The sequence below is a fragment of the Puntigrus tetrazona genome, chromosome 5 (assembly GCF_018831695.1).
Source record: "Puntigrus tetrazona isolate hp1 chromosome 5, ASM1883169v1, whole genome shotgun sequence".
Taxonomy (NCBI): Eukaryota; Metazoa; Chordata; class Actinopteri; order Cypriniformes; family Cyprinidae; genus Puntigrus; species Puntigrus tetrazona.
The window spans coordinates 13,419,150-13,440,375 of NC_056703.1; the positions used below are offsets into that span (position 1 = coordinate 13,419,150).

Below are 21,226 nucleotides of genomic sequence, written 5' to 3' on the forward strand. Positions count from 1 at the left end.
TGCTCTTAATTCGATACCCTCTATAAGTAACATCTTGCTCACGTTTACAAGAATAATTGGAGACTTGTTTAAAGACCAAGTTGTTAAACAATCGAGTATGAAACTTGCTGCCATTGATAAGCTCTTTTGGAGGATGAGACCCGTGACGTCAGGAGAGCTCTGGCGCTCTGGCTCACAATTGGTCCAGGGATGCTGCGCGAGAGCTCTGTCACCCGAGCAGCCGCTGCCGCGCGCTGGCCAAGACGCATCTGAAACAAAATCTTTAGCTTTGCGCTCCAAAACAAACGGACTGACACCTTCAACAGCGATACAATATACCCAAACCCCGGAGCCGCTGCGCGGACACTGAAAAAGAACCAGCGAAACAATGTTGTTTTGAACTGTCTTTTTGCTCTGAGAGTGAATCTTGGTTTGTTTATCTTTTCGTAGTTTGTCAGGCAATGGTCGCGAGGATCTTTTTGGAGAGGGCGCTGCGCGTGTGCGCGAGGGCTCAATAAACACACAGACGTCTCAAGTGTCTGGTGCGCGCTAATGAATAGACTTCACTGAATGGATTTTTATATTTAGAGCTTTAATGCGCCTCTTCTCCCAACGGGAAATAGTGGACCGCGAGGCAGAAACGAACGCGCTCGGCAAACCCCGCGGCATGGCATTTTTATGGCATTTAAAGCGCTAAAAAAACAAACGGACAGCTCGGGCAGGATACGCCGACCGCTTTTTATGTGCTTTCTAACGGTTTTCGGCGCGCTAACGCGGTGTAAACTCCGGCCGGTCACAAAATGATGGCTGGCGGGGCAGTTCAGCAGAACGGGATCTTCTCTACTCCTCAGCACCTCTCACAGTCGCCACACATGGACCCAGATCTCTCCGATTCCCGAAAGCGACCCCTGGAAACACCGACCGAGGCGAGCAGCACCAAGCGCTCCAACACCGGAGGTAAGATCGGGCAGCGCTCGGGCCTGGTGCTCCAAATAAGTCGTGTAAACGAGACTCCGGTGTGCTCGAGTCGCGCGCGCCTGGTCCAGTTTTACGCGTGCTTGTCTAGATAGCTGCTCTTTAACTCTGCGGGGGGTTCAGAAGGTTGATTTAGCGGTTTGTCCGTAATTTTATTTCTTTATTAATTTAAATAGAGTGTCCGTTTTAAGCACCTGTAAAACTGAGTGCTACAACAGCGTTACGGGCAGTTAATGCTACAATTAAAACGGGTCGCATGTGTCCAGCCTGACCCTGTGTGACCCAGTGGGTGATGTGCAGTGTGGAGGTGGCCGTCCCTCTGGGACTGAAGCTAAATTGAGCAGAAAATGAATGAAAAGGAGAAAGCGCACATGCTGCTGTAGTTTAATCCCTATTCATATGCAGTAACAGACTCCAGTGCAAACAAAAGATTGCATTCCCCTCTATAGCGTCATGTGGAGATCTTAATACATGTCCAAAAGAGCATTAGGGTCAGCCTTGATTTAGAAAAAAAGTTTCCTTAAAGTGGTTTCATGTATAATCACTTGTGTTTAAAACAAAACCGCTATAAGGCTAATATTCTTTATGTACTATGTGTAGCATTTTAAACACACGTAGTATATAAACTATGCTTAGTTTCTTACTTTTTTTCCGGTTTCGATTCTAATGCATAGCCACGAACCTAAAAAATGCGGTCTGAGTCATTGCTCTTTAAATAATAGCTGAGAAGGTCACGTGATAAAGTTCCGTTCTAAAGCGCTTCTTTTACCGCGTGCGTACCGAGCGGATCATTTGGATTTCGAGAGAAGAGAAAAGAAAGTAGCGGGTGTAAATGTTTCTGCGAGTTTGCTCGCGGGGCGGCAGTTCTCTCTGCGGAGCCCCGGTGCAGCTGTCCAGCTGACACTGGTTTTATCACCCGGACACTGCCGTGCGCGTTTGATCTATTATGCACAGCTTATGTTTGTCATTGTTCAGAACTAATGAGGTGAGCCGAATATGGTTGGTTTTTATGGTTGTATTTAGGCAAAATTATGCGTTTAATTCGTCGAGTCCTCGACTTCTAAATCTTTTACAGACAACGGAACTAGTATAAAGCAACGTTATTACCAAGTTTAGGCCGCTAATTATTTCTCGCTATTTGTGTTGATGGTTTACATTGATTTTGACACTGCAATATGCTTTAACGTTTTTGTTCAAATATAAGAAGTAGCAACAAGCAGTGGTATTATGCAAAAGTGACGTTATAATAAAAAAAATACAAATCCTGTGTCCTAGCATTTTAGTTTACAATAATTAACTGAAGACTATCTAGATGAAGTCCTAAAAAAAAAAATAAAGTAAAAAAAAAATAAAGAAAAAAAGTTCATTTAAATTAGTGAAATAAAGGCAAATTGATACAGGGCCTTGGAATTTAACCACAACTGATGCTGAAAATCTGAAAACTCATATTAGAGTTTAAAACTGAGAAGAAATTACAGGAAAGATTTCATTGAAGGGAAAAAAAGAGGCTGTTATCTTGAGGAGCATTTTTACTAGTGTGTATTACAACTTTTGTCAAAGCATGTCATTGAGCACTGTTTAGAGATTAGTCTTTTATTTAGTCAGTAAGTTATTTATTTCTTTGTTCATTAGCAGTTCAGACCATCATTTATTCTGTTCACCTATCTAGCTTTGTTAATTAAGACATAATCCTATCAATGAATGAACCCTTCCCCCTTGCATGACCTTTGACCTGAAGCGAGCGACGAAGAGGACGGTCAGTGATGAGGTCCTCTTTATACCCTCCCTTTTGTAAACAGTCATTGATTGCTGATGCTAATTTCACCGGTGCACACGCAGTTAGTTACTTAGTGTGTGAGTGTGTGTGTGTGTGTGTGTGTGGCCTCTTACCAGTCACAATTGAAATGGCATGTTAATGTTGCTAATGGAGGTTTTGGCAGAGCTATTTATGTTGGTGTTTTTTGTGTGGTTCCGTATTAGATCAAAAGGTGCGAGCGAGAGAGAGCGAAAGCGAGCAAGAGAAGGACACAGGTGCCCTTGCAGTGTGTGGTGACGTGAGTTGACTGTGAATTGGGCAGGTGGTGGAGAAAGGAGGGGCTAGATAGAGAGAAAGAGAGGCTCATGTATTCTAGAATGTCCAGTGGATGTGTTGAACGTGATCGGTTTGCTTGAACAGAAGCATCCATACTTCTGCATGCTGCATCCGAGATACCCAGCAGAGCGCGTCGATATACCTAGTATGGATATGTAGAGAATTTATCAAGCTCAGCTGAAAAAAGCTACTATGCAAATGAAGTATGACCCTGGGACCAAGCTCATAGCCCTCCCCCTGCCACGTACGCCCGTACCCGCACACGCTGGTTGGGTATAGCGTCTTTGGATTTATAGGCAGTAATTTAGTTGGCCGGCCCCTTGGCGCTCTGCGGCAGATCCTTTCTGCCATTTTCAAAAATCTCTCTCTCTCTCGCTGTGTTTCCAACATGGCCGTCCAAGGAGCCCACCGCCTCCCTGCTTTCGCTCTATACCTCCTCTCCGTTCACGCAAGGTCACTCCCTCGCACTTTCTTTCACTTATTCTCTTTCGTTTTCTCTTTCTCTCCCTCCGCAGCCTCCCTCCATCCTACCTTTTCATATTTCACCCAAACGTGAGCGAGGCGCTACGTCTTTTATAGTGCTGCGTCAAAGTGGCGAGGGGGGGGCGACGAGAAAGAAAGCCTTGGTGTGTATGTGCGAGCGTGTGTGTGTGTGTGTGACGCTGGGGAGGGGTGCGGGGTGATTGGACACGCTAGGTGCCTCTCTGTAGAATGCAGCACAGGGCTGGAGCTCTCGCTGAATATGGATGAGAAGGAAAGCAGAGGGTGATGCAGTAGGAAGATTCCCCCCGTCAGTCCGCCTCTGCCTGAACAATACCAAGCCTCTCCGCTTCAAACACTCACTCACTCACACACATACATACACACACACACACACACACATACACACACTCTCTCACACACGGCAATTGCATTGCCATCACACACAATCAGAGAAAGAGAGAGAGAGAGGGAAATTGAGGGAGAGAGAGCAAGAGAGAGAGACGGGGGCTGACTGCGGGTATGGAGGGGAGGATGCGCTGACGTTGTCCCCCTCTCGGATACGAACCTGGGGAAAAAGGTTGACTGGCCACATTCCTTGACGGCGGCAGAGCTCCTATGATCAGCCTGCAGTCGGGCATCGCTCACCGGTCCAGCCTCTCGGCGTCCATGGCTATCTGAACCCCACCTCCAGCACGCTACAGCAGAATGGGTAAGAGATTCTGTCCCCTTTTGTTGACTTGTTGAATGCGCGTGCGGACGAGTTGACCGTTTCGCTTTGCGTCTTTCCTTCTTTCGCCCTTTCTTTTCCCGTCCTCCGTTGGCGTCTCTTCATTCATTCTGTGAGAAGGAGAGGCTTGCTTGTCCTTGCAGTGTGCCTAGGACAGGCCCTCCTTTTCACATGCAGAGTGTGTGTGTGTGTGTGGCATGGGGGTGGGGGGTTTTAACAATACAATCCCTCTTGACCCACTCCCTCTGTGTGTTTGCATGACACTCTGTTCACACTCTATGTGCTGTGTGTAATCATAGGTTTGAGCCCATAACCGTCTGACTGCGTTAGCGGCTGTGTAAGTATGGCTTACTGGCAAACAGCAGCAACAGATTGTATTATTTACTCAGACACTCACTGCTGAAAACCTGTTACACCAGCTTTCCTTACATCATCGCCGCAAGCAGGAGCGCACGGGTGAGGAGCGCTCCCAAAGCGCCCGCCATTCTCAAATCACTGCTGCATGAGAATGTGCCCTAGGTTCTCCTTTTTAACAACAGGTAAGCAGCAGCCGACCTTCCCGTTGGATCTTTGCGCCTTCGGAATGTCACCTCCAAGTCGTATTGGAAACAATTGTGAGACGGCCGCGATGGAGAGACTGAAGTTTTCATTCCTCGTCGGCCAAGGTCAAACGTTCCCCACGCCACCGCTCTGTTAAAAACGGCTGCCGGAGGTTCACTTTCCTGCGACGTACTTCAGTGATCGCAAGATCCCTAATTGCCCTTTCTCTTTCTTCGTCCTTATAAACTCGCTCACTCTTTCCTTATCTCCCCTCCGGCTGCGCTCTTCAAAAACCTCCATCATGGATTCCTGAGAGTGTGTCCACTGCGTCCTGTCCTCTTCCTCCGTTCGCTGCAAACTGCCCTCATTAAACGGTCCCTCTAACAGTGTCTGCATTCATTCCATTCACACTCGCACCCTCCCCTTTAACAGACCGGTCATTGATAAGATCGGGATCTGCCCAGCTGTGTGTGTGTGTTTGCTCGGCTGCAGCGAGCATCGTGGACTAGAATCCTATCATTACCTGTCAGTCATGTGTGTGTGTGTGTGTGTGTGTGTGTGTGTGTGTGTTTGTGTGTGTGGCAGGGAGCATCGAGTCGGGTGAGGCAATGATGTAATGCATATCCCACTGCGCACCTGGAGCGCTGCAGAGGACAGGTACAGATTGAACTGCTCTGCAAGGCTCCGTCCAGATATCAGTTGTAACCACTAGCCCTTCTCCAGGGCCCTACGAAGGGAGCTAGTGTCCTTGTGTAAGCGTTTGTGTATGACGTCGTCCCAAGATGAAGTATTTGTCGTACGCTGCGCGTGTTTTATCGAGAAACCCTGAGGTCAGTCCCGGTGCAGAGAATAATAAATCTCTCACCCTCTGACATTTGCACATATTCATTTAACAAATGATTTTCTCTGGAGTGACTGAGCACAGAGCAAAGCCAGTCAGTCAGGGGGAGAGAAAAGAGAGGGATGAACAAAAGAATAGCAATGCTGCAGATAACAGCTTTTAGATCTTTATAACAGAGACGGGAATACAGTTTTTATTCTCCCTTTTCCACAGTTTCATGCATTTCTATAGGAACGTATGGAAACGCGGGTGATTGAGTCGCTCTGTGTTTTTCTCGAATTGTCTTTTCAATTTAAATTCTGCTCGGGTATCTTTCTAACTGTGCATTGCACGTTCAGCTGCGCTTAAGCGAGTTATACTGCGTGTGAGCTTGCCTCTTTCTTTCCTTCTTTTTTTCCCTCTTCTTTCTCCCCTGTTTTTTGTGTTCCTGTTAGACTAGATAATGTATTACAACTGAAACTAATGTTCGCTTTGATCCTGGTGCCATCTAGTAACTGGCCCTCCCACTCTTGGCTTGATTGTATATGCCTGGGCTGACAATTATGTTACTCTGGATTTCCCCGATTTTCTGGTATTAATGGGATTGTCTGGATTGGATGATTGATCAGGTATTGACCCGACTGGCCTTCCAATTGTGGGAGCGTATGTTGCATTTTTGGAGGAACTGGACACATCGCTCACTGCTGAATGATTCAAGGCAGCATTAATGAACAGGTGAAAGCGGGGACGTATACAGCATGTAGTGGTCTTTGGTGTTATTTAGAATGTATCAAACGTTCCCACAGGAGAGTCAATCAGAGTTGCTTAGAGACCATAATATTTTCACCTTCTCCTTGCTGCCCCTCCCCTCTCCTCTCATCTGTCCTCTCCTCTCCTAGTCGCTGTTTTCCTCTACCACTCTCTGGAACAGTCATTTCCTTTTGGTCGAATATTCCTTTCTTCCTTTCTAACAAATCGTTTTCATCCCAGCTTCTACTTCTATTTTTTTCCCTCATCCTTTGCATGTTTTTTTTTATTTGTTATTAGCTTCTTTGCGCTTATCCTGCAGTCTCTCTCTCTCTCTCTCTCTCTCTCTCTCTCCTTGTATCTCTGACTCTCTCCTCCTCTCTGCAGTGGTAAAGGGTCAGCTGCTGGAGATTGGGGGCATTTGAGTCTGCGAAACCCATCTTATCTTTCGGATTTACTACAGTCTCTGAAAGACACTGATATAGTACACAAACACAATGTACTTTTATACCTTCTTCCATTTTTCCCATAATACACTAAAAAACTGAAAATAAGAAATGCCATCTTGGCTGCAAATGAAATTAATACAATTATTGATTAGTTTTAGTTATGCTACGAGTAACATTTAGAGGGGTATATCGGGTGTTCAACGTGACTTGAGCAATATGATGTAATGGATGTATTTGCATGTTTAGTGGTAGAGTGAGTTTGATGACTCTCTTTTTGAGGTGCTGTAATCACCTTCTGGTTCTTGCCTTACTTTAACACTGGACTCCAGGCCATATGTTGTGTTTAGGATGTGTAATATTGTGGTTGGAGAGGGAAGCCTCGTCCCCCCGGGAACCTCTGAGTGACTTATGCGCTGTTGGCTGGGTTCTTCAGGACAAATCTGAGGATTTAGCATCCATATGCTCCTGCCTGAACAGCCTTCCAGGCAATTACCCACAAGCCCACGGCCTCCGTATAGTGCAGCGCTACAGACTGCCTACACACCACCCGCCACACACTCTCACTTAAACCTCAACTTCTGACTGTGACACTGAACCTCCTTGCTGAGCATCTGAGCGGATTGCCGTTTGGCCGACCATTTGTGTGTGCGTGTGTGTGTGAGAGAGAGAGATGGTGAAGAAGATAGTGAAGGACACAAAACACAGAGATAGTTTGGTTAAATTTAGACCTCTACCAACCCAAAGCAGGTCACTTTATCTCTGCATGGGGAAAAAGTGGGACAGAGGCAGAATCAGTAGGAACTCATCAGGGAGAGAAAGAGAGTGAGAAAAAGTGAAGAAAGAAATATAGAGAAATGAAAAAAAGGCAAGGAAGTGAACAAAAGAACCAGGCAGTACTTTTCATGTTTAGTTTGTATATTGTTTCTATAGGAGGAGCCGTAGTGAGGTAATGATGGTGCACTCATGTGGCCTCTGGTTGGCTTTAGGTTTTCATACTGTTGCATAATCTTACTACAGTTTTACAGAGATGTGTAACATTCAGAAAATCCTCTGAATTAAACATGACTACAGATTGCATAAACACAAAAAGGAATATTCAGTTATATTCAAACGATATTATTGTGGTAATTTATTTTTACAGTATGTGTCCTTATATGTGCAGTGTACTTAAGAAATGAATGTGTAGTATAAGTTAACTACAAGGGTTTAGATCAGGATTGTGGTTGGTTTATGGTTAGTACATAGTTATTATCCAGTTATTGTAATCACTATAATAAATACTTATTATGTACATGTGGAATAGGACTATAAAATAAAAATATAACTCTTATATGCAGTGAATATATGTAGTGAATGTTTATATTCTTGAAAAAGAAGTAGACTATATGACATGTCTGGTTTGCAAAAAACAACAACAAAGAAACTAATTTAAAATTGAGATGCTTTTATCTCTAATTTTGTGTCTGTTTTTTGTGTGCATATGCAGAGGAGGGAGAATATTTCCTGAAGGTGTTGATTCCCAGCTATGCCGCTGGTTCAATCATCGGTAAAGGGGGGCAAACCATCGTCCAGCTTCAGAAAGAGACTGGAGCTACCATCAAACTGTCCAAATCTAAAGACTTCTACCCAGGTATGAATCAAATCTACTATCTCGCTTAACAAACATATTGTTTTTGTTTGCTGTAATTGAAAGTTCACTTTACTTCATCTATTTGTAATTTGTCTCATTAGATGTGTGTTATAAATCCTTACAGTTAAATCTTTTCATTTACTGTGCAACAGATGGTGGAGTTAATGGTGCCATGCATTAATCTCTTTCACACAAAACACTTGAAAATAAAGATCATTCAAAGTATCAGTAAAAAGTTTACACTGGATTTGTAGACATAAAAAATGTTTCGATCTGTAAGAACATTTTTGGTCATAACTGAAGTATTTATTTGTTTAGGAATAAAGGATAAGAGTTTAACATCATCATTTTTTATGCATCTTCAATCGCACTGATAAACTTTTTTAAAACTCCAGCAGTTTTTTGCAATCCGAAAATCTGAAATGCTAGAAAACAACAAGCTTGCATGTTTTCTATTAAGCAGAAGGTCTGACGGAGGCCTCAGAGCTACACTGTGGTAGATTAATGTGAATGAGGACGTTTACAGATGTTGGCCTGTTTGTGTCATTGACTACAGTATCTTTTCCACCATGTGCCATTAGGAAGCTGCTTTATGTTGTAGCGTGAAAAATAAAATCGGCAGAGAATGACAGTGGAAAATGTGCCCATAGGGAGAGAAAATATGTGAGAAAGAGAGAGAGAAAGTGTGTGTGTGTGTGTCGCAGCTGTGAAGCGTACAGCTGAATATTGTGAGCATAATTTGTCTGTGAATAGCTATGTTTTCATTCATTAAACACACCCGTTACAACTAAAACTATCCTGAGACCACCTGTTCTGCCTTTCACCCTTACTTACCCTACTAACACACACAAACACACACATTCCCGCTCATCTTCTCATTTACTTGTGCAGTTTTATTGTCCTGCAAATTCCCCTTTCATCATTCCACCATTTTTTAATTTTTTTTTACAGATTTTAATTTAACTGATCATTTATTTTCAGTGCATTTATCATAAAAGCACAACATCATAGTGAACTGAGGTAGTGAACAGGATGCTAAATTACAATTTTAATTTCTATTGATTTTAATTCAGCTTCTTTACAAAAAAATCAATGCAATATAAATGTTATAACTCTATAACTATAAAAAGCAAAGTTTGCATGTTGCCTTGACAGATATTTTTTATTTTGACCTGAATTTTTTTAAATTGTTACAATTAATTTTAGCTATGAAGTTTTAAATATGATTTCTTTTACCTTCTTAAATAAAACTAATTAATTCCTCTTCCTAGCATTTCAATTCAAATTGAAATTCAACTTCCTGTGTGCTGTGATTAGCTTAATTACATTCAAATTCCAACTCATAATTTGAAAAGAAGCTCATTTTTTGATTCTGAATTTTGCCAAATCCTTACAACAAGCAGTGCTGCTCTGGCACAAACACCAGCACATCCTCAATCATTCTGCTCTCTGATATAATAGCAGCTTCTCTTCCAGACCTCATTTATCTTATGAGACATTGAAAGGGAAACATTTAAACTCTCTCTGGCTCGCAAGAGAGCTATAAAAAGAATTCACCTACAGCTGAGTGGTTTTACTCCAGCCAGCATGTGTTTTACCACACACACACACACTGTAGCCTGTCACACATGTAAATTACACTTCAGTCTTGTCCTAAACTCATATAAATGGAGACTTTTCCCACAAAACACACCTCCTGAACAAGAGAAGGACTCAAATTAACACAGCACAAACTCACACACACACTCTCTTCTGCATGCTTTATTGGAGCATGTTTTATTCGCACGGCACTGACATCTTGAAGAGCAAATGTTGAAACTTGGGGGGAATTTGTTGCTTCAGTGTGTGTGCGTGGTACTGTGTTTCAGTTAGGAATTAGTGTGTAACAAAAAAAGGAAAAAAAACACAGCCGAGGAACAAACACTTGGTCAAGTACGCATGTGTGCTGGAGCAAACACACGTGCGGCTATATCTCTGCACTGTTGCCCGGAAACAAACACACACTACCAACAACCTACATGCCTTTGCTTCCCACAGCTCTCTCCCTCCAAATGAAATAGAAGATGATCATGACAATATATTTAGGACATCGAATGATACTTTCCACCACAAGACTAAACAAATCCTAACTTGAATTGAGGTTGACACAATAAGCAGAAGACTTTGTAACAATAACACATTGTAGACTTTGCTGGTCATGGTAAAACAGGTCCAACCAAGTGTGGGTTCTTTGGGTTCTCACAGTTATAGCAGTATTTCAGACAGGTCAAGCACTTTAGGCAAGTGATATGACAAAGGTCATGGGTTCAGCTTCCAGGAAATCCATTAAATGATAAAATGTACACTTCGTATACAGCTTTGTTAAGTTGTAAGTTATTATGGATAGATGTGTCTGCCATATTCAGGAATGTAGCTGATGGATTAAAAAAATTGTTCACCAAATCAGCATATTGGAATGATTTCTGAAGATTCATGTAAACCCGAAGACTGGAGTAATTGTTTCTGAAAATCAATAATGTTTTTGACAATTTAAAGTATAAATAGTTTTATAAAACTATAAAAATTTTATAAAAAAAAGTCAAACTCTTTTTCGCTATATTTTTTAGCAAATAAATGCTGCCTTGGAGATTTCTTTCAAAAAATTTCTTTCAGACCTCAAGCTTTGTTAGTAGGTAGTGTAATAAGCATACAGCATTAGAATATGAGTATATGCATATATAAGCATAACATTATGCAGTATATGCTGATGCATTATACATAAATTCATTTTATGCACTTACATATTTGCATATTTCAATTTTACATGCAAAATATATATGCTAACATGTTTTTTTTGTGTGTGTGTGTGTGTGTGTTTGGGCAGGTACGACAGAGCGTGTTTGTTTGATTCAAGGTACGGTGGAAGCTCTGAATGGAGTTCATAACTTCATCGCTGAAAAGGTTCGCGAGATGCCTCAGAGCAGTCAGAAGACCGAACCAGTCAGCATTCTCCAGCCACAGACTACTGTTAACCCTGACCGGGTTAAACAGGTTAGTTTGTGAGGTTGATCTACCACACCAAATCCAAACAGTCGTATGATGTAGAGTTAATCATATTAGACTTTGCAGTTTAAGAATTACATGCTAATTAGTTATCACCCTAAACCACAGCTTAATTCTTAATATCTGTAATATTTTGATTAGTTAGCTTACAGAATGACAGCAGAGACAGTGAATACATTTACATGAACATAATTGAGTGTTGAGTATAATTAAATTTTGCATAGTCAAGCTACAGTTTTCATCTGTACATGAGCTTTTACATGACATTTTAGAAATGATTGGTCTTACTTAAATCAGTTCCTAAAGTGCATGTAAATGTACTTATTGTCAGCGACCTGACAGTGATAAGCAACACTGAAGACAGGAAAATATACCAGCCCAGAGGAGGCAGAGGGCAGGGCAGGCTGGTGGTTGTTCCCCAGGGAAAGAGTGGCTGAGAGGGGCAGCAAAGTGTGAGAGCAGTGGGTTATTTTTACCTGCTTGATCCTTGCAGAATGAGAAACAGAGAGGGAGTGAGAGAGAGCAGCTGCAATGTAAGACCGGGGATCAACAAATGGCTGATATAAGCACTGACTTAAGAGCCAGAACTTACACACACACACACACACAAGCACACACTTTTATACACTCTTATACATACGAGCATACAGGGTTACATATTGTAAATGCAGTCCTCTTGAAATATATAACAACCTTTTTTTTTTACTGTAAGTGTGGACAGAAAACAAACATTAACATAACCAGCACAGACGCACTTGAGCTTATTGCAGCATCTATTTTTGGGGCTGTGTGCAGTTTCATGCATGTAATTCTGTTCCTCAATCAAAGTGACACTCCCCCTCCTCCACAGGCTAAACTGATCGTGCCCAACAGCACAGCAGGACTCATCATCGGTAAGGGTGGGGCAACAGTTAAGGCTGTGATGGAGCAGTCAGGAGCCTGGGTACAGCTTTCTCAGAAGCCTGAGGGCATCAATCTGCAGGAGCGTGTCGTGACAGTGAGTGGGGAGCCAGAGCAAAACCGCAAGGCCGTGGAGATCATTGTTCAGAAGATTCAGGAGGACCCACAGAGCAGCAGCTGTCTCAATATCAGTTACTCCAACATCACAGGCCCAGTGGCCAACTCCAACCCGACCGGATCCCCCTTCGCCAACTCTACAGAGGTGTTACCCAACGCCGCAGCGGCAGCTACAGCCTCCACACTCCTTGGTCAGGCAGGACTTGCGGGCATGGGTGGGTTTCCTGCCGCAATGTCAAGTCTTTCCGGTAATGATCTGCTCGCCATTACATCTGCTCTGAACACTCTGGCCAGTTATGGCTACAATACCAATACACTGGGTCTTGGCCTCAACCCGGCTGCTGCATCCGGAGTGCTGGCTGCTGTTGCGGCTAGCGCCAATCCAGCGGCTGCGGCAGCTGCCAATCTGCTTGCTACATACGCCAGCGAGGCCTCTGGAAGGGGCGGTCACCCTGCCGCACCTAGTTTAGGGGGCTTCTCATTGGGCTCCCTAGCTGCCGCCACAGGGGCATCTAACGGTTACCTGAATCCCTCATCCCCGCTGGTGGCATCATCTCTGCTGGGCACAGAGAAGCTAGCAGAAGGTGGGAAGGAAGTGGTGGAGATCGCTGTTCCTGAGAACTTGGTCGGTGCCATCTTGGGAAAAGGCGGCAAGACTCTCGTGGAGTATCAGGAGCTGACAGGTGCGCGAATTCAGATCTCCAAAAAGGGAGAGTTCATTCCAGGCACACGCAATCGAAAGGTGACCATTACAGGGTCGCCGGCTGCAACGCAGGCCGCCCAGTATCTCATCAGCCAGCGAATCACATACGAGCAAGGCGTCCGTGCCACCAACCCTCAGAAGGTGGGCTAGGGATGGACAGGAGTGGGGAGGGGAACAACGAAAGCGAAGGAAACCAGAGAGAATGAAGAGGTGACTGAATGAATGAAATTGAGAGAGAATGGGATGGGTTGGAGCAAGTAACATGTCCAAATATTTAAAACAAAATAAGGACAATTACAAAACAAATGAAAAAAGTTCTGATGGAACTGTGGATAGATAATCTGTTTGGGGAGAAATGTGATATTTTGTGACTGAAATTCTGCTGTATTTTTAAAGTTGTGTTACGTTGTGTAGGTCCGAGTATCGTGCCCTGGGGCACTCAGAGGAGGAGGAGATTAAACCTCACTTCCTCTCTCTTAGCCAGGGTCTTTTTGATTCTATGTTCAATTTTTGGCTTCCATTGCAGAACCCTCACAGTTTAGTTTATACCTAATCCACACCCTGAGCAAGGAGATTGGAGTTTGAAGCAGTCCCCCTTTTGATATCAGTAAATTCAGTCTCCGCAACTGTAGTGCAGGCCTGAAATGAAAAGGAAGATACCTATGATCCATTTCCATAGGCTCTCTTGGTTTCCCCCCCTATTTGTTTTAAACTAAGACTTAATCTCAAATACCTGCTGAAGGATTTCAATCTGCATTACATTACTAATATCTCTGTGATTCTCCATTATGGTCAGTTCACAATCAGTCTCTTTCAGATTTACTCAAACCTGTAATTCCAGGTTGACCTGAATGTATAAGTACTTCCTGATATTGTTGGGTTTTTTATATGTAAATAGAGTATCAAATTGAGATGCTGTCGAGAGTAGATAACTAACCTTCAGCCACAGACAGACAGAGACCGACATCATACGTCAAAGTTCAGATACTCAGCATTAGAGAACTGGAATGTAATACACATACATACAAGTGCAGTTTAGTCACAGGATCCCACTTTGGTGCTATAAGAAAACACATTTGAAGAGATTTTGTTGTCATATCTACTGATTTTAGTATTTATGGGAGAGTTTCTCTGAGCCCTCATGAAATATTGGGGGCATTTTGCGATTTACTCACGAGACTGAGAGCGAGTGGATATTCAAAAGATCCCACCAGAGCAGAGACACAACAGTAGGATTGTAAAAGCTGTCTGTTTTGTCTCATTGACTTTTAACTCTTACTACAGAAAATCTTTGGACACTCTACCAAGGAATTAAAGTCCTTAGAATCCTGAACTTGAAAAATAATTGGACCTGTTTAGACAGATGTACCTCTTAACTCCTCCTCTTCCTCTGATTGGAGGAGCCAGGCAATGTCTGTGCCTGTTTCGTTGAAAGGAGCTCAGGTTGTCATACCTCATGTTTGTGAAGAAGGAGAAAGATTTCCAGTTTGTATGCAGTGCAGCAAAGTCTTGGGTGCATTACAGATGCCACCTCGTTCACGTCGCAGTTAATCCCTGTTTGCGTCAGACTGGCAGCAGAGGTGCGGTTGAGGTAGTGAACGAGAGACTAAAATGACACAGCTTTTGTAACCTGTCTGAACTCATTCGAAGGCCAGAGGATGCTACTGTAATGACTGTCGACCTTCAGCCTTCTTCAGTAAAGCGGCACCGCTGAGAGGCAGGCTAACTGATCATAATTCTGCTTCCTTTGAGAAACCAAACTGCAGGCCGTAGCGTCAGACGCACAGCTCCGTTTGCCCAACGTTCTAAAGCATTGCTGGAGAGTTTCACGAGCCCTCCACCTTTTCCACTGATCAACAGGTCATCAGTTGCACAGACTGCTGATGATAGTTACTCATTAGTTAATTCCACAGTTGTACACTGCATCAAAACATTTGCTGCTAACAGCATTTTTGGTCTTGCCAGCAATTGGCTCTTGCATGGAGAGAAAGCAGGAGCTCCCGTACAGGGCGAGTGATCGTCTCTGAACCACACTGTGAATCCAGCGGCCTGACGCCATCGCAACTATGGAATGTACTGTACATATTTCACACCATCGAGAGCGCGTCCACTGAGACACGGCATGACGGAATAAAGCAATGAAACCGAGCGAGCACAAGAACACGGGCCGCGAGGCTCCGCTGTAGGAACGTCTACCTGTAGTTTACCTTGCTCTTTCGCAAGACCAGAGGTCGCCGAGGGTCTGATTCCCCCCCCGGCGCCCAGGCCTATCATTAATTAGCAGATCTCCATTTGAACCCTGGACTTCTATATATAACAACACTGCACAGCCCAATCTACTGCTGACCTACATACACACTCTAAAAGACATTCATCATCTCCCTCCAACTACCAGCCCTCTAATCTACTCGCTAGAGGGGAAGCGGAAACGTAGAAAAAGGAGGGAAGAGAGAGAGAGAGACGGAGAGAGAGAGAGGGCGAGAGAGTAACCTATTTATATCCATTACATAATTGTGAAGAATATTAACATTTTCACATCTCTCATGATTGCTGTTTAAATACCGTTCAACATAGCATTTAACATGCCATACGCTTAATGTTCTCCCAAACTATATTTACTATGTTTCAGTACCAGCCGTGAGACATCAGGATCTCAGAGTAAAAAAAAATATTACTCAATACTGTTTGGAGATCAAACTGTGTACCTGATTTCAGAAGCACAAGCACTTGGTGCAGCAATATGAGGGTAATATGATTACAGAAAAGGAGATGTCATTTATATTTTGAGAAAAACAGCTTGTTGACACTCATGACATTAGGATTAATTCTGTCTCTCACTCTCTCTGTGTTGTCCCTCTGTCTTTGCACTACCTCTTTTTCTTCCCTCGTGTCTGGCTCACTTTTCCAGCTTTCTGTTGTCTCTCCTTTCCACTTTCGCTTTCTTCCCCTCCAGGCTGCCGGTCGCCACGGATGTGTTGTGTGTGTGTGTGGGTGTTTATTGCAGGGGGCGTGTGTCTCCGCAGGGGCCGATGGGTATTCTGCCCTGTCGTGAACACTGTACCTCTGGATTAATACGCCACATAGTCTAACATTAATACATGTGATCTGATTCTCGTGCTCTCTGCCTGATTGATTGAGTATTCTACCTTAAACTAGCTAGAACAGGGAATCTGTGCTCTGAGAGAACGTAGAGGTTTGTAAACCCAAGAACTCTGGGTAAGAAAAAAAAACAAACAAAGAAACAAAAAAAACAATAAACTTCGGGAGATGGATGTGAATGCCACCTCAAACTCAAACGATGACGTCACTGTCGTTTGTGCTCTGTGTTCTCTCTCCTCTCTCTGAGAACTATCGAAGATCATTTCTGCATTTTTCCTTCGTTTTTTTAAAAATGAAACTGTGGAATCCGTCGCGTCTCATGTTCTTTGTGTATTTTGGTGTAGTTCCTCTAGTTTGTGGTCTAAATGCAGTCTTGCGCTGTTGGTTTCAGTGTGTGATTATCCGTTATACTCGTGTGGATGATGAAAGTGCCAATCAAGCCTGGTTAAGATTAGCTTTGCGATTTGTTTGTGCATTAGAGTTGCTCTCTTTGGAGTGCTGGTGTCCATATCTACGTCATTGATAATTTTAGATCGACTTAAAATGTAAAGAACTATTGGAAGCAATATTGTAGCATGTTGTCAAGTTTTGTGTTTTGTTATGTCTGTTGTATGAGCCTTTGGATTTACTACAAATTTTGAATGAATAGGTTTACATGTACTTTTTTGTAATACCGTAAGTTTAAAAAAATTAAAAAATGCTGCTATTTGATAAGTGAAATATACAGAAATATTTTAGTTGAGGAAAAAAAAAAACGTCTGGTCTGTTGATTAGGATTGTGCTCGTTTTTCGACAGGGGTATAAACGAGGTGTATCAATATTAATTACATAGACGCAGTAATAATAGTCAACCTGTGCCAAACTAGACCTTCACAGCTTCTCGACATGTAGGTGTGTGATGAAACATTAGATATCGATAACTTATTTAGAAGCATTGAACAAGTGCCAATCAATCAATATCTTTTAGTTCCAATGAAAAGATAATCAGCGAAGGGAAAAAAAGACATAGCGCAATGTTAGCATTGTTTTGACCCCATAGCTGCATAGACTAAGAGAAGAATTGTTTTATGCATCCATATGGTTTTAATACACTCAGTAGAGGCATCCTGTGCATTCGTTTGACCTGTGGCTTCCGCACTGCTTTTAAGTCATATTGTCTCTGTAGGTCGGCATGGAGTAGGCATACACATGTTATACGCATTCATAACACAGCCATTTATGAAAGTGTGTTTTGTGGATTTAGGTGTTATCTTTTTGCACGTCTCTATTGCATGATATCCAAGTGAATTATTGAGGGGTGGGAAATCAAAACAAACAAACATGAAAAAAAAGAAAAAGAAACGTCTTGCGACGCTCCGAGACACACTTCTGCATGTGTCGCGAACGGAGCGCTCTTTCTTTCTACCACATCATTTGTGTTACTCTGGTTTGTACCGTTTTTCTCGGTCAGATGGGTGTGGTCTTCTAAAGGCCAGTACACATAGGCCTAAGAACTGCAGCGTAACCATGGGAACTGGAGTCAATCAGGAATTCATGAAAGCGAGAGGATTCCAGTTTACGACGGCGGAATGTGTACGTACGCGTGAGACTCCATCTCTCAGCCTCTACTTTCAGGGGGAAATACCCATGCATGGAAACGTCATTTGAGTTCAGTTTTTTGGCTACGGTCGTGTTTATTCACATGAGGAGTTGCGCTCATCGGTTTCAGACTTCTCTAGTTTCTCAGCTTGATTCTCCTAACCCCACATGTAATTTATGAATGTATTTACATTTGCATAAACTGAAACAAAAATGTTATTTCAATGTTAAATGTCTTTTAGGTGTGATGTTTACGGCGGAGGTTGTAAAGTTCATGTAGCTCGATCATATCTGTCAGTGTTAGGAAGGCCCAGAGCCACATTAGCACCCAAATTCATTTCTCTCTCTTCCTGTCTGCTGATGCATCAAATGCACTTTACTGAGCATTAGGTCCCATCACAAACACACACAGTGTAACCTTCTACTGGATGCAAAACTGAACCAAGCAACCTGTTTTTAACATGGAGAACTTTGACAGATATATTGTTGTTTTTCCTGTTGTTGTGTTTTTATTCTTTTCCTTCTTTGGTGTTTGTAAATGAGTTGTAATTTTTTAAGGGTGTTTTATTTTTGTATTTCTGTTCATTTTGGGGAGGAGAGGTCAGAAGGAGAGTGTGTGAAATCTGTCTTGCATTCCACTGTCTCTCCTACTACATTCCCTTCTGTGTGTGTGTGTGTGTGTGTGTGTGTGTGTGTGTGTGTGTGAGCGCGGGTGAGATTGTTTGCATGGGTGTGCGTTCGTGAGTGTCTAAATAATGACACACAGACACTCTTGTTACCATTGTAATTGCCAACTGTGTGAAGCTGAACTGCTTTGAAAGTGAAAGGTGTTATTTTTGATTTTCAAAACTGTACCTTCTGTTCAGTTTAGAGGAATGGAAAATAAATTGCAGAAACCTCTGAAAAGTTTGTGTTCTCAATTAATTCCAACCTCTCTGCACTCCAAAGATTCAAGTACCCTTCATAGACTTTATTTAGTATTGTCTTACTACCAAAAATGGATAATCTGTTTCCCAACATTCTGTAAAATAGCTTTTTTTGTGTTCCACAAAAGAAACAGCTTTTTTGAGTAGACTATGCTTTTAATGTTATTCAGGTGTGTGTGTGTATGCATATGTGTGTATACACACATAGATATGTGTGTATATGTATACGCCTGTTATTTAATATTAACGGGGGCTATTTGTAGAATTGTCAAACTCAGAAACCTTTTATTAGTGACACGGGTGTTAAGTGAACTTCTGCCAGCTACTCACACTTGTGCGCAAGTACAAGAGACTGAAAGTGATTCAGCCAATACACATATGCCAGTGTTTGGAAGGTCACTTTGGAAATGAAATAGGTGACAGATTACATATTACTCTATTTAAAATATGATAAGTAGTTTAACTATTTCAATTACTTTTTTAATGTAACCGTAATTAATGTACATTTGATTACTTTTTCATTACTTTTCAAAATTTCTACTCATTGTTTTCTACTAAAAAGCATATACATAAACCCAAACATGAAATAAAACTTATCGAATAAGCATTTCCTATTCTGTGTCCTGACAGTGTCTGGCAGTAAGTAGTTAGTAGCAACTAGTTACAGTAATAATATTACTTTTTGCAGTAACTAGTAGTACAACTAATCACTAATAAGATTTCAGTAATAAAATCACAGGCTATAAAACGGCTTGTTACTTTGAATGTGGAAAAGCTTACATTGACTTTGATTATCTGAACAAAGATGTGTAAGTTGTGGCATTACTTTACTCGGCATTATATAGGCTATTATATATTAGCTACAATTAACTTCATGCTACACAATTAATGAGAAAAAAACACTTATTTAAGTGTCACTATCAATCACTAATGAGCATTTGTAATATCTCTGTAATAGTAATATTTAGTAACTTTTGTGGGGCACAAAAGAAAAGTAAGGTAGCCTAACTAGTAGTGTAACTAATTAGTCATTCATTATAAAGCAGTCAGTGCAATTTGGTAAAGAAATCAATAAAATCTGTTAGCTATGTTTGTAAACACCTTTGTAATCCTTATTATTTTCATAAATAGCGAAACTGTCATTTAATTACTCTTTTTTTTTCTCAGTAAGTGTAACAGATTACAGTTACATTTATTATATGTATGTAATTATTACTTTTACTATAATTATTATTAGTCAGTACGCACGGCGATGTTTTCGTCGCTTCTTTGCATAGATAATAAAATAAATTGAAAATTCCTTTTGGAACGATACTGTTAACTAAAATCCTGACGCCATACACGTTGCCGAGAGAACTAAATACGGAAAAAATGTTAAGAAAAAAAAACATTTGTGAGAAAACAGCAGTTAAGTACCAGCAATTCTGCAATAGACCAGCATCATGTCGACATATAAGGTCATTGAAATAATTGATCTGGCTATGTAAGACTTTACTTCGAATGAATCCTTTTTCTTTACATCACACAGTACAGACCTTGCGGTACAGAACAGCTCTTTCGGCACAGTTTTTTTTAATGCGCATTTGTTTCGTCTGTGGTAAAACGTAAGAGAGACTCTCGGAAGCGCTGCGTGCATAAACGTCAGATCCTTATGAATTTCCCGGCAAAAACGCATTTCACATAAAATCAAAATAAAAAAATTAAGTTAAAATATGGTTATGAGCAGTTTACGTAATAAAAAGTCTTACACATAACGCGTTTACATTTTTCAATATTTAAAGGCACCTTATTTATTTATTTATTTTGCCATAGATTTGTATTATTTTCACTTTTCTATAGTAATTTTAATGAATAATGCTTAGTTATTTGTCTTATTAATAAAGCAAATATTTTTAGTTATGTTTGTAATCACTAATGTCCGGTTTATGTTGTCTAAATAAAATGTATTATAAGAATTATTATTAGGCTGTTATTATTATTATTCTATCTTTTTCATTTTTTTGTAGCAATAATTAGTCTTTGTGGTTTTGAAGATGATAGAAGCCTATATTTAACTAGACCTAGGCTATAATGTTTACTACTATGCTATATTTAACTACTATATTACACACAAACAAAGAAATAGTTTATCCAAAAAGCATCACACAGCATACTGCTTGTGCAGCAGAGCAAACAGGAGCTGATTTTGAAGCTCTCTTTCTTCTCTCTCTCTCTCGCTCTCTTTCTCACACACACACACACACACACACACACACATTGTTGGTTGTGGTGATGCTGTGTGAAAGTGGTACAGTCCTGCAGTGCTGCAGTTTGACGGCGCGGTTGAAGTGTCATCATGATGAATGGCAAGATCAGTATGAATCATAACGCCTGCCTGTGACGCTGTTAGGTCGCTAAGAGCCAAAATGCGTGTGTATGT

At 41.7% G+C, this 21,226-nt stretch overlaps 1 protein-coding gene across 2 annotated transcripts; it reads left to right on the top strand.

Annotated features, from left to right (window-relative positions):
* Positions 1 to 206: 206 nt before the first annotated feature.
* On the top strand, positions 207 to 18,787 carry nova1 (NOVA alternative splicing regulator 1). Of its 2 annotated transcripts, none has more exons than XM_043238689.1 (4): positions 207 to 936; positions 8,299 to 8,442; positions 11,306 to 11,472; positions 12,335 to 18,787. In XM_043238689.1, the coding sequence occupies exons 1-4, from the start codon at positions 780 to 782 to the stop codon at positions 13,352 to 13,354; spliced, it is 1,488 nt and encodes a 495-aa protein (XP_043094624.1). In that variant the 5' UTR covers positions 207 to 779; the 3' UTR covers positions 13,355 to 18,787. The 2 variants fall into 2 exon arrangements, with proteins under 2 accessions (XP_043094624.1, XP_043094625.1); XM_043238690.1 differs by lacking the exon at positions 207 to 936 and adding an exon at positions 3,686 to 4,238.
* Positions 18,788 to 21,226: the final 2,439 nt, after the last annotated feature.

Excerpts from the sequence above, each read along its gene's own strand:
- nova1 (XM_043238689.1), top strand. The coding sequence starts at position 780 with ATGATGGCTGGCGGGGCAGTTCAGCAGAACGGGATCTTCTCTACTCCT. Across the intron at positions 937-8,298 it reads CAAGCGCTCCAACACCGGAG|AGGAGGGAGAATATTTCCTG; the intron begins GTAAGATCGGGC and ends GTGCATATGCAG. Across the intron at positions 11,473-12,334 it reads ACCCTGACCGGGTTAAACAG|GCTAAACTGATCGTGCCCAA; the intron begins GTTAGTTTGTGA and ends CCTCCTCCACAG.